A 12,904-nucleotide genomic window follows, 5' to 3' on the forward strand; every position below is an offset into this window, starting at 1 on the left:
TTCATTTTTACTTGTCATTTATTTTAAAATAGATTTTTATTTTTAGTTATTACTTTTGACATATCAACAAAAGATAATTATTTTTTTCTATGTTTTACCTTCAACATTAAATACTTATTCTCCAAATTATTTTCCAAACCCTAATAACTACTCTTAATATACCAAATCAAACAAAGGATAAGAAATAATTCCAATATAATCATTCCGTTCATTTTTACTTGTCATTTATTTTAAAATAGATTTTTATTTTTAGTTATTACTTTTGACATATCAACAAAAGATAATTATTTTTTTCTATGTTTTACCTTCAACATTAAATACTTATTCTCCAAATTATTTTCCAAACCCTAATACTCCCTCCGAACAACAACAGTTGTTCACTATACTATTTTGGGATGCCCATCATTACTTGTCCACTTTATGTAATCAATGGACAATTTTACACTTAGTTCCTAATTTACCCTTATCACTTATTATAGTCATTTCCCATTACATTTTTCAAGACACAATATTTATTATATTCAAGGGGTGATATAGGAAAATTACATTTTTAAGGGAAAATTGTATGAAATAGCAAATTATTAATTCAAATTAAATGTTATAGCCATAGTTTCTTTTATTTGTAATTCGCAGCAAACATTTCATTTTTTTTGCCATCCCATTTGTATACCAAAATATACAAATAGACCCATTCGGTATAGATATGTGTTGTATAAAAATTAATTGCAAGACCCACTTGTATATCAAAATATACAAATAGACCTATTCGATATACATATGTGTTGTATATATGTCGTAATTTGTATACATATGTGTTGTATATATATAGATTTTTATGTATATGTATTTTGAAATATACAGATTAATAGCCATAGCAAACATAAAGTTTGCTATGGAGCGCAATTATACAAACTATAACTATAATATACAAATATGATTTTTATGTTTTCTAAATCTAAAATTTACTCTTTTTTTTTTTTATAGTTTCTAAAGAAATATGCAAAGTCAATAGTGGAGGAGTACTAAGCATAATTTTTTTCTTAATAGGCATGTCAAATCAAACCGTGACAAATAAAAATGAATAAATGAAATAACTAATATTAGCATTACTAATACACCGTATTCTTATACACTCCATCAAACACCGTTAGTAATGAACCTAGGAAACCTAGAACTCCATAGTTAATCATAATAACTTGTCTCTTTATTTGTGTGTGTGTGTGTTGTCTGCTTGTCTGTTGAACTACAGCCTGTGGATTGTCCTTCCTTCCTCGGCCTTGACAAGAAAACACTGAAATGATACATTTATCCATCACTTCACTTTTAACTCTACCACCAAAAAAATAAATGAAAAACAAAGGCTGCCAAATTCCTATATAAACACTTGTTCCCATCTCCTAAAACAAACCAAGAATCCAAAAGACAAAGAGAGAAGCCATAAAAGAGACTTTCCCTTCTAGTTTTGCTTAGTTTTCTGCCAAACATTCATATCTCTTTCCTCATTTTCTTCCTCTTTAGTGAAACTCCACCTCTTTTACTCACATGTCCACTGAATTTGAGAAACATAAAAGAGAAACCATCTAAAAAATAACCTTAACTTTCCTTTTTACACTCTCCTAGCTCCAAACTTGAAGGCAAAACTCAAATCCCTTTTAGTATTATCTCCAATTATACTCTAAAAATGGAAGCTTTTCATCATGCCCCTATTAGCTTTCACTTTCCCTATGCTTTTCCTATCCCAACACCAACACCAACACCAACAACCAATTTTCTTGGAACTCCAAATTCATCATCAATTAATGGAATGATCAACACTTGGATGGATAGTAGAATTTGGAGTAGACTTCCACATAGGCTTATTGATAGAATCATTGCTTTTCTTCCACCACCTGCTTTCTTTAGAGCTAGAGCTGTTTGTAAAAGATTCTATGGACTTATTTACTCTACACATTTTCTTGAATTGTACTTACAAGTTTCTCCTAAGAGAAACTGGTTCATTTTCTTTAAACAAAAAGTACCAAGAAACAACATTTACAAGAACATGATGAATAGTAGTAGTACTAATTCAGGAATTTGTTCTGTCGAAGGGTACCTGTTTGATCCTGATAATCTTTCTTGGTATAGGCTTTCTTTTGCTTTAATCCCACAAGGGTTTTCTCCTGTTTCATCTTCTGGTGGATTGATTTGCTTTGTTTCAGATGAATCTGGATCAAAAAACATTCTTTTATGTAATCCACTTGTAGGATCCATAATTCCCCTGCCTCCAACTTTAAGGCCTAGGCTTTTTCCTTCTATTGGTTTAACTATAACTAATACATCTATTGATTTAGCTGTAGCTGGAGATGACTTGATTTCTCCTTATGCGGTTAAAAACTTAACTACAGAGTCATTTCATATTGATGGTAATGGATTTTACTCAATATGGGGTACAACTTCTTCACTTCCAAGATTATGCAGTTTTGAATCAGGCAAAATGGTGCATGTACAGGGGAGATTTTATTGCATGAATTTTAGTCCTTTTAGTGTGCTTTCTTATGATATAGGGACTAACAACTGGTGCAAGATTCAAGCCCCGATGCGACGATTTCTACGTTCACCGAGCCTTGTAGAAGGGAATGGTAAGGTTGTTTTAGTTGCAGCAGTTGAAAAGAGTAAACTCAATGTGCCAAGAAGTTTGAGGCTTTGGGCATTGCAAGATTGTGGGACAATGTGGTTGGAAATAGAAAGAATGCCACAACAATTGTATGTGCAATTTGCTGAAGTGGAAAATGGACAAGGGTTTAATTGTGTTGGACATGGTGAGTATGTGGTGATAATGATTAAGAATAATTCAGATAAGGCATTGTTGTTTGATTTTTGTAAGAAGAGATGGATTTGGATTCCTCCTTGTCCATTTTTGGGAAATAATAATATTAATTTGGACTTTGGTGGTGGTAGTAGTAATAATTATTGTGGAGAATTTGGAGTTGGAGTTGGAGGGGGAGAGTTGCATGGATTTGGTTATGACCCTAGACTTGCTGCACCTATTGGTGCACTTCTTGATCAGTTGACATTACCCTTTCAGTCATTCAACTGATAGTTAAACTGTTTACAAGTGGGGTATCAGTAGTACTAGTACTATGAATAGTTTAATTTGGTGGTTAATTAATTGTATTTTAGTGTTTAATTATCTAGTAATTAACTAGTGTTTTTATATTAGTATGTGTTTAGTATGAAGTTTAATTTGTACTCTACTACTGTTGGTTGACTTATTAATATGAGTTTTTACATTGATTTGTGCTTATATATAGTTTACTTAGGTATCTTTTTTGACTTCTTTTGAAAACTAGTACAAAGTAGAAAACCCTAATAATTAAAACAAGAAGAATATCTTTATATTGTCAATTTAACGATGATTTTCTTAGCATCATAGAGTATTCCACATATTTTTTGGTTAATATAACCATGAGTGTGCGTATAATGACGATGGAAACAATAATAATATATTAAAAAAATGAATTTTCTCAGCTGTAGAGAAAAAAAAGTAAGTAATTGATTTTTACACTACACAGCTATCTTACAAATCTAATTTTTAATTTTATGCAAATTTTAACCAAGTATATAATGGATAATCGATATATAATTAGTTTATTATACAAGCTAAAAATTGTTAGGATCCCTCGTTTTGAACTGATTCCAAATCATATTTTTTGCCACGTGGAATATACTAACCTCATTTGCTATAAGAAAGTTATTTTCAAAGTTATAAATGAAAATTAGCTCGTGGTCGATTAGTTAGTTCTTCTCTTCAAATAAGTGAAAGTCTGAAAAAAGAAGTAAAAGTTGTTCATTTCATATTTTTTAAGAGTGAGAACAAAATCAACTATCATGCAATTGGATGTTAAGGTTAAAATCTACATAAACTCTACCATTCTAAAACCCTTCTTATAAACTTCACTAAGTATGTTGTTATATATGTATTGAAAGAAAAAAAAATTACTAATTACTTGTGCGTTTCACAATGAATAAACAAATGAATTTGCAAACAAAACAAGTTTTACGAATTTTCTTTTGAAATTTGAAATTTTCTGTTGATAGATTGTAACTTGAAACATAACTCAAGTTGTGAGCTAAACAAAAGGCATAATTCATAAATATACACTCAAACTAAACCTCATCTAGCAAGTACACACTCCAACTTTGAGAGTGCACATAACTCGAGTTGTGATCAGAGGGGTATATCAAAAGAACCGGGAGAGGAACGACCTGTATAAGTGCCAAAAAGAAATAGATCAATCAATGAATTACATCTCAATACCCAACTAGTTGGGATTAGTTATATATGAATTGTTATACGTAGTCTGCCCTACATGGCACGAAAATTTTTTTAGGATAAAGGAAAACAAAAATGATAGCTAACTTGTACAGTATAATATTTTTTGCTTATAGCTTACACTGGACAAACTGGCTCACGCTACACTGTTCTTGTTCATTGTACAAGAATCATCAGACAGCAGATGCTACTTGATTGGATTGCTTCCTTTTCTTGTTCTTCCTCCGATGCGTTTTCCCTTTCTTCTTTGAAGGCGCTTTAGATGGCTTTTGTTTTATGCTGGCTTCCTCATCAGAGGGGGCGTCACTCAAGGAACCCTCCTCATCATCAGAACTGAGAATAAAATCCTCTACAATGTCTTCGTCAAAGGCAGTTTCATCTTGCTGATCCTTACTTCTCTTCTTTTTCTGTTGTTTCTCCTCTGTAGACTCCTCATCCCTGCAAGGAATCATACCGGACAAATACATTCATATACACCAACAAAAGAAAGATAGCTTGTTGATCCCCCCGTCAGGTCTCAAGGGTTCTTTTCCTCTTGAGGAGGGGGTTATAGGTGGTGGGAATAGGTAAGTGGTGAAGAAGAATGTGAACATACTTGGGAGTGCCTGCAGGTAGCCAAGAAGAACTGAAGACAGCATCACCTTTGCTATCTTCACCATCATCATCTTCATCACTTTCAGTTATCTTACTCCCGAAGGCAGATGAATCTTGGCCAACGAGTATACTGCAGATAAACAAGTTCATTACTTTATGATCAACAGAAAGATCGTCTCCAGATAAAAATCCTAAGAAAAATAGAGTATTGTGAAACCTGGATTCCTTTAATGAATCACTTCTCTGTTGTGCTCTCTGTCGGAGACTAGCAACATATTTTGAAAGAGGACTCACCCCTGCATTCTTATCATCCTAAGGATGAATATGAAGGTCAGAATTGTTTCAAGGGAACCAAATCATGAAAGATGATGACATGGATTAATCCTAGACACACAAATCTCTATAACACCCCAACCTATTCATCTTCATCAGAAGGATGCTTTGACAAGTGGACAAAGCTTTCAATGTGTTCCTTACTAACAAACGAAGATAACAAGTATAGGTTGGTTGAAAAATGAAAGGTGATTTACAGGAATATTACTGGTAAATGGGAAAGATAAACATCAGGATGTTCAAACCTCAAGAAAAGATGCTGCCGCTGGGTCATTAGGCAGAAATGAAACTGTCATGCGCTTCTTATTTGTGTACTCCGAATTGGCTTCAATCTGTAGATTTACCAAGTCAACTTCAGGAACTTATAACAAAGGCTTCTTTTCAGAAGAAACAATTGGTGCCAGCTAACAAATAGCCCATAATAGAGACTAAAGAAAACTATGCAACTATGCAAAGTTAGATATCCCAGAATCGATACTACAGAAGATCTTTTGAACTCAGAAAACTATGCAAAGTTATTAATGCAGACATGTAACTTGAGAAAATAATCCAGTCATATCACCAAATAGAATCAAGTACCCAACAAACATACCTCGCGAATAATTTGCTTTATTTCGCGACGAAATCTATCGACATTGGTGGACTTGCAGAAGTTGCGTAACCTAACAACAGGGACAGAAGAGAGCTCAAAGAAACCAACTGAGTAGCTCCATTGAGCAAGATGCTCAGCAAGTTCCTCAACCACAGAAAACACACATGCTTCCTGAAATGCTCTCGTTTTCAACGTAAGCTTGCTAACCTGATACATCAAATATAGATTCAGACAACCAAGACAAGTTCTTATAAAGCAGTACACTATTAAAGTAAGTGGAGAGGCATTCTGGAAGTACCCTTAAAACAGTACGGAAATCTATGGCTTTTCCAACTCCCCCTGTTGGAGGCCTATGCAATTCTTTTATTTCCAACATGTCTAAGAGGAGAGGGGAAACAGGAACAAAAGAATTGGTGGATGCAGCAATTCTGTTGAGCATTTTGATGCATCGCAATCTAAGGGGAAAATAGCGAGCAGTTGGAACCAAACGAGCTGCTCCAGAAATTATTTGCGTCAGCGGATAAGCCATGGGCCTAAACTCAGGTTCTGAACTGTATGCACAGATAGCTGCAGTCCAAAGCTCAAGACAATGTATATACTTCCACTGGTAAACCTTCAGAAATGATTCCTGAGAAGGATTGAAACCGAAGAAACTGTGATTGGATCCCCTAAAAGGCAAATATAACGATGAAAAGATATACAATATGCGCATGATACTGAAGCAACATAACACACTGTCACTTTATGATCAACTTGACACTCAAAGCTACTTTGTCTCTTGAAAATTACAAATGAAGGCTAAAATGCATTTTCTCAACTCTTAAAACCAGAATATTCTACCAGAACTTAGTTGACTAAAAGAGAGAAAGTTAAAAAGATCACATTTTGGTAACCATAATCCAAAACAAATAAAAAGGCGACAAGTTAAGAGTCAAAGTACCTTGCCCTTGGTATTGTGTGCTTCCTTGGATGATTGGTTAGCCTTTTGAGACGGTTTCTAGAAAAGATTAGATAAAGGGATAACAATAATTAGCATTCAGCGGCCACTAAAAGGCAAGGATAACTTTCAATAGGATAAGATACTACCAGTAATGTAAAATGCTGAAGCCACTTGATACTCTTTGAGCATCTTTTCAAACGTGAAAATATGAATTAAGCTAACATGTATGTTGGAACTCTTAAGCCAAGCATTCTTCATCTAAAGTTATTTAAAAAAAAAAAGAGAAAAACTGCTACACAAGATACACTTTTAAGTTTTACTCCTAAAAGATTTATAGAGTAAGCATATATCAGTGGTTGGTAACAAATAGTCGGAAAGAAGACAAGTTATCAGTAACAAAATAACAAACCTTGGTCTTAGTACTACTATGCGCATCCCGTAAAATCATTGCCAACTGCCGAATGAAAACAAAGGCATGCTGGTATGCATTGGGAAGATCCACCCTAAGGAGTTCAACGAAACAATTACCAAGAAATTGAATATGCTGCAGCTTTGACGCATTCATGAATTGGCAGTTCAATAAATAAGCTTTATACATCCCTCTAATGCACTCGTCAATGCAATCAGAGCCAAGCTGTATACACAGATCCCTTAGAAACAAAAAAGAGACAACTGGTAGTGCACCTCCACCTGTACCCCAGAAATGAAGAAGAACCTGAAAAGTCAAATTATGCTTAAGCTTGATTCTTTTAGACAGTGTGAAGAATATCTCATGCAGAGAACAAAGAACCATGTGACTCATGTATTCTGAAAAACAGAGAAGTCTAAACCGAGAGTGCTTCACAATTATTTTTAAACTTAATTCTTATGGATCTTAATTCAATGAATTTACTTTGTTTGTGATAGTAGGAAATAAGCAGTGTGCGTAGTTTGAAGTGATCAAGGACCAAATGCCATGTCATTCAACTGTCAGATATAAATTTCATAGCACTGATATAGAAAACACTTAAAAGACCCCAATGACAAATTGAAGATAATTAGCTTTTGATAATAGCTGAAGCCTTGAAACAGCAAATAGCTTTACCAACTCACCCCTGCCCAAAAAGAGAGGGAGAAAGGATGAAACATGCAAATTTCTTGCAAATAAAGTTATATTCTAGCAGAAGAAAACTGTTGTTCTAGATTAATCATTCCTTTGTACAAGAAAAGAGTTATGTGAATTGTAAGTATTAGATCACTCAATCCCATACCTTTATATATTTCCTTAAAAGAACTGGAAAAGCAGCCAAAAATACAGATGAAAATCTGAGTCTTCGTAATGTAAATGATATCATTTCTGTATCTGTCATCTGATTTAGAACATGTAGCGCATTCCCAAGATATGATTTGACCAAGTGGTTGTTGCTCTTCCATCGTTTAGTTTTAGACATATCCTTTATCATCTCCTTCTTCCCACCAGAAGTTGGTAACTTCAACAGGCCACGAAGAATTCCATCCATTTCTTTTAGAACAAATAACATTATCTTGTTGAACACAGTGCTAGACATAGTACTCCACTTTGACTTAGCATCTTCACCAGTATCATCACCATAATGACAAGCCGTGCGGAAAGCTCTCATGAGAGACCTAATAGCCCCCGAACTCCTGTTTTCATGAATTGAACTACACCAAGCATCCACCATTGCAGTAGTGATGACATTTGTGGATGACTTGACCTCCTTTCCATCTGCATGAACAAGTTGTTCAGTGTCAAATTCATCAGCTTCATCATCTTCGATTTCCTCACTATCCATTTCAGTATCGGCATCATCCTTCACAAAATTGGAATAAGATTCTACAAACATTTCACATACCATGAGAACAATGAGAAGGGAAGATATTGTAAAGACTTACATCAGTATCCTCATCATCAAACTCTAGGAGATCCTTGTCATGCTCTTGCAAGAATTGATAGAACTCGGGATCCTACAGAAAAAAAAAAAAAGTGGCATATGCTGGGTTAAATAGATTTATCAGTAATCAGTACAAAAAATTATGGAATGAATATTTGCACCATACTACTCTTGCACTGACAATATCAAAATGTATAGCAGATGGATTACGTTGTTCAATGATACAAGCAGGCTAAATATAGGAATGAGTTATAGATGAATGACCTTAAACTCTGTAAGGAAACCTATCAAGATACATCTTTGAATCATATTATTGGCATTTGAAGAAATGATGTTGGGATTCTAATACTCTATTCTCTTGTACTCCACAAAGTACCATCTTGGTACTAATTCTTAATGAAATTTTATTTTATTTGATCAAATAATAAATCAATAACAGACAGACAAAATCGGTTCTTACAAAGAAAAACAAAGGCAATGATAGTAAGCAACTTGTTTGCTGCTTCTGACGCATATCTAAAAGATTGGCTGCTCATGTTTTTGTATTCCTCAAGTTTTTTCAGAACTTAACATAAAAAGTAAAATCATTCAAAAAGAAAGTACTAAAATACAGAACTGAAAGCACAAAAAGAAAGCAAAGGACTCATAGCCATGTCGACATAATTCTCACCTTTTCTTGGAGTCTTTTCAATTGCTCCGCATGTCCTCCCACATTTTGCTCTGAAGATGACTTGGACATCATTTCATCTGTATTTTCTTCAACCCCAGAAGATTTTTTGCTCAATTTCTTCGATTCTGACATGCCCAACCAAAAAAGAAGAAGAAAAAAATAGCATAAAACAGGATGTAAAACAGGAAAGTGCGTTGAAAGAAAAACTGAAAAAAAAAAAAAAGCACCTTTGTTCTTCGTCCCCATTGATTGAAATTTGTAAGTTTCTTTTTCTTGCTAAAACCCTATGATTTTTGCTGCAGGGTTTAGTGTTCTGAAGATTTTTGCTCCATATCGATAAAGCTGGATAGATGAAGAAGTTTGGGATTGGGCTTCTACAATTTGGGTCAAAAACTATAAAGCCCAATATGTTATTTCAGCTAATTACGTAAATGTCCCTTTTTTGACCATTATTTAAATTTTGTCCATAATTTGAAAAAAATGTGTAAATATGACTTTGGGGTGAACAACATATTAGACTTTTGTCCAACTTCTACATAAATTTAGATCATGTTCTAATATATATTTTTTTTATAAGGTTTTGAATTTACTCAAATATACCGTAATCAAAAAGAAATTACAAAAAAAATAAAAAATAGAAGAATCATTTACTAAATACTAGTTATTTCGAACTAGTCCCATTGCTTTGTAAATTTTTTTCCTTCTTGTTGGTCAAATAGAAGAAAGATATTTATATTGTATAATTTAAAATTTGTAACGATGGTGGAAAATATTTGTATACCATAATAGTAAGATAACCTACAAAAATAGTTAATTGTATATTGATAGTTCATTATACCTAAAAGATTTATAGCCATTTAAATTTGTCATTAAGTTTTATTTAGATATTTGGATTACCGTTTGTTCCATTTGAGCATCTAACTATCTGGTAAAGTGTTTCTATTGGACACTTTTGATTCAGATTTTTGAAAAAAATTTCATGCATTCTCAAATGCATATTACGTAAATAAGCTAATCATTTAAAAATGTCACCTTTAATTATACAATTTAGCTTTAATTAATCGTAAAACCTCAAACTTTTTTTAATCAAGAGACGTGATGTATATAATTATAGGAAATGACATATTTATAGTGGTTAACTTAACTACATAATAGACGCTTGAATGTATAAAAAATCCAAAATTTGAATTAAAAATATATATCTAATAGTTCAAATGTGTAAATGGAATTTGTGCTTAATTGAAACGGATCGTAGTTCACTACACGAAATTTATTTGCATTGGGTATGTAAGCCTTTTATTTTTCTGACCAGACGAAAGGCTTTGGCACTTTGCTATCTACTACCACCTACTACCCAATTGAAAAAGAGAATTTATAGAATGACCTACCTAGTGAACTCACATGCTTATTAATATTTTTTATAGTACACTAAGAAGTTCAAATAAAAAAATACTACCCCTTTGAATAGAAAAGATCCACCAATAAAAAAAAAAAAAAAGGACAAATGGCTAGCTAACTAGAAAACAGTACTACATTATAATTTATATATAGTGACCACCTTATCTTCAATTACTTCAAGCCAAATCCCAAACCAACCATGAAAAGAGCAAAGGTAGTGTTCATTTCAACACCAGCACTTGGCAACATTGTTCCAATTATTGAGTTTGCTAAACTCTTCACTCAAAAAAACAAAAATCTTTCAGCCACCATACTTTTAATTAACATCCCTCAAAGACCACTTGTCCAATCATATATTGACTCTCTCACCACCACCACCACCGGAAACATCCATTTCCTCTCCCTCCCCGTGGCGGATCCACCGTCCCTAGATCAATTTGAGGCCACTATAGGCTTTTTATCACTATTGATACAAAATCACACGTCACAAGTCAAAAATGCACTTATTGACCTTATTTCAGACTCAGACTCGAACTCAGGGCAAGTTGTTGGATTCTTTATTGACATGTTTTGTACATCTTTTATTGATGTTGCCAAGGAACTTAACATCCCATGTTATCTCTACTTTGCTTCCCCTGCTACTTTCTTGAGCTTTATGTTACATCTCCCAATTTTAGATGCTCAAGTTAGTACTAATATTGAGTTCAAAGATTCATCCAATGATTTCAACATTCTTGGTTTTTCCAATCCTGTCCCTATTAAATGTTTCCCTTCATTCATGCTAAAAAGACATAGAGATGGTTACTCTTGGTTCCTACATCATGCAAAAAGGTACAAAGAAACAAAGGGTATTATTGTCAACACATTTCAAGAACTTGAACCTTTTTGCTTAAACTCATTAGTACATACTACTAGTCATGTTGTACCACCAATTTATCCAATTGGACCAGTAGTGGATCATAATGGACCAGCTCAATGGCATCAAGATTCTTGGGGTCATGAAAATGTTATGAAATGGCTTGATAATCAAGAACCATCATCAGTAATTTTCTTGAGTTTTGGAAGTATGGGAAGTCTTAAAGTTTCACAAGTGATAGAAATAGCAAAAGGTTTGGAGAAAGCAGGACACCCTTTTTTGTGGGCAATTAGAGAAGCACCAAAGGATAAAAGAGAACTTCCAAATGATTATACAAACTTGGAGGAAATTCTACCTAATGGGTTTTTAGAATCAACAAAAGGAAAAGGGCTAGTGTGTGGGTTGGTCCCACAAGTTACAATCTTGGCCCATAAGGCTATTGGAGGATTTGTGTCACACTGTGGTTGGAATTCGATTCTTGAAAGTTTATATTATGGAGTGCCAATTGGTACATGGCCATTATATGCAGAGCAACACTTGAATGCATTTGAGTTGGTGAAAGAGTTGGATTTGGCTGTGGAAATCACAATGGATTATAGAGATGGTACAGCATTGGTTTCATCAGAGGAAGTGGCAAAAGGGGTTAAAAGATTAATGGATGGTGATGGTGATGGTGAGGTGAGACAAAGGTTTAAGAAAATGAGTGAGAAATGCAAAGATGTTTGGAAGGAAAATGGCTCATCTTCTAATTTTCTTGCACACTTGATTGATGAATTAATGGCTGTGATTTGAAGAAGGGTTAGCTAGTCCGACTTGGTGGGCTTTGTTTGACTACAAAATTTAGTAGAAACTTATAAAGAGATGAAAATAAAGTTTACTTTATGGTAACTCTATCTAATTATGTAATTTTGGATTCAAAAAAATAATAATCAAAGTTATGATTATGAAGCACATCAATAAAACTTTTATTTTCTAAAAGAGTGAGTAGATGTAGATTCTTTTCTTGTAATAAATGATTGATCTCGATTGGAATTAGTAAGAATATTCTTGATAGATTTACCATATTTTTCTTTAAAAAGACAAACACTTCAAAATTATATTTTTTTATATATCAATTCAAGAATAAAAGAACGGCATTCTTAATTTTTGTTTGTTGTGCGAATTAGCTTAATCTCGAAAATAGAGTTATTATTTATTCTTCCGTTTAAACATAAGAAAATTCCAACCATCTTCAAGAAATGTATTGACATATCTCTACGAAAAATAAGTTACATTTTGAATGTCTTACACTACAATCATTCCTTGTTCTAACAAGTT

General features: G+C 33.4%; 4 protein-coding genes across 4 annotated transcripts in view; 3 read left to right on the forward strand and 1 right to left on the reverse strand.

The window, feature by feature from the left end:
• LOC125822626 (UDP-glycosyltransferase 43-like) overlaps positions 1–12,463 on the forward strand; it is a 36,857-nt gene extending 24,394 nt beyond the window's left edge. Inside the window, exon 2 of the mRNA XM_049502048.1 lies at positions 10,930–12,463. Coding sequence (XP_049358005.1) covers positions 10,931–12,379 — 1,449 coding nt within the window. The 5' untranslated portion in view covers position 10,930 and the 3' untranslated portion in view covers positions 12,380–12,463. The remainder of the gene's footprint in view (positions 1–10,929) is intronic.
• The window catches only part of LOC125822634 (proteasome subunit alpha type-4), an 82,009-nt gene that overhangs the window by 64,531 nt on the left and 4,574 nt on the right, over positions 1–12,904 (forward strand). The gene's annotated exons all lie outside the window — the stretch shown is intronic.
• LOC125822628 (protein UNUSUAL FLORAL ORGANS) lies at positions 1,423–3,283 on the forward strand. The gene has a single exon (XM_049502049.1). It carries the CDS (start codon positions 1,682–1,684, stop codon positions 3,074–3,076), a length of 1,395 nt encoding a protein of 464 aa, XP_049358006.1. The 5' UTR covers positions 1,423–1,681; the 3' UTR covers positions 3,077–3,283.
• On the reverse strand, positions 4,249–9,651 carry LOC125822625 (nucleolar complex-associated protein 2). The gene is made up of 12 exons (XM_049502047.1): positions 9,561–9,651; positions 9,334–9,458; positions 8,665–8,736; positions 8,022–8,582; positions 7,181–7,486; positions 6,772–6,828; positions 6,130–6,459; positions 5,832–6,038; positions 5,485–5,571; positions 5,124–5,218; positions 4,908–5,036; positions 4,249–4,750 (listed from the first exon to the last, which is right to left on the reverse strand). Exons 1-12 carry the CDS (start codon positions 9,577–9,579, stop codon positions 4,486–4,488), a joined length of 2,253 nt encoding a protein of 750 aa, XP_049358004.1. The 5' UTR covers positions 9,580–9,651; the 3' UTR covers positions 4,249–4,485.

This window comes from Solanum verrucosum, unplaced genomic scaffold, assembly GCF_900185275.1.
Source record: "Solanum verrucosum unplaced genomic scaffold, falcon-dt-bn FXZP01000103.1, whole genome shotgun sequence".
NCBI lineage: Eukaryota > Viridiplantae > Streptophyta > Magnoliopsida > Solanales > Solanaceae > Solanum > Solanum verrucosum.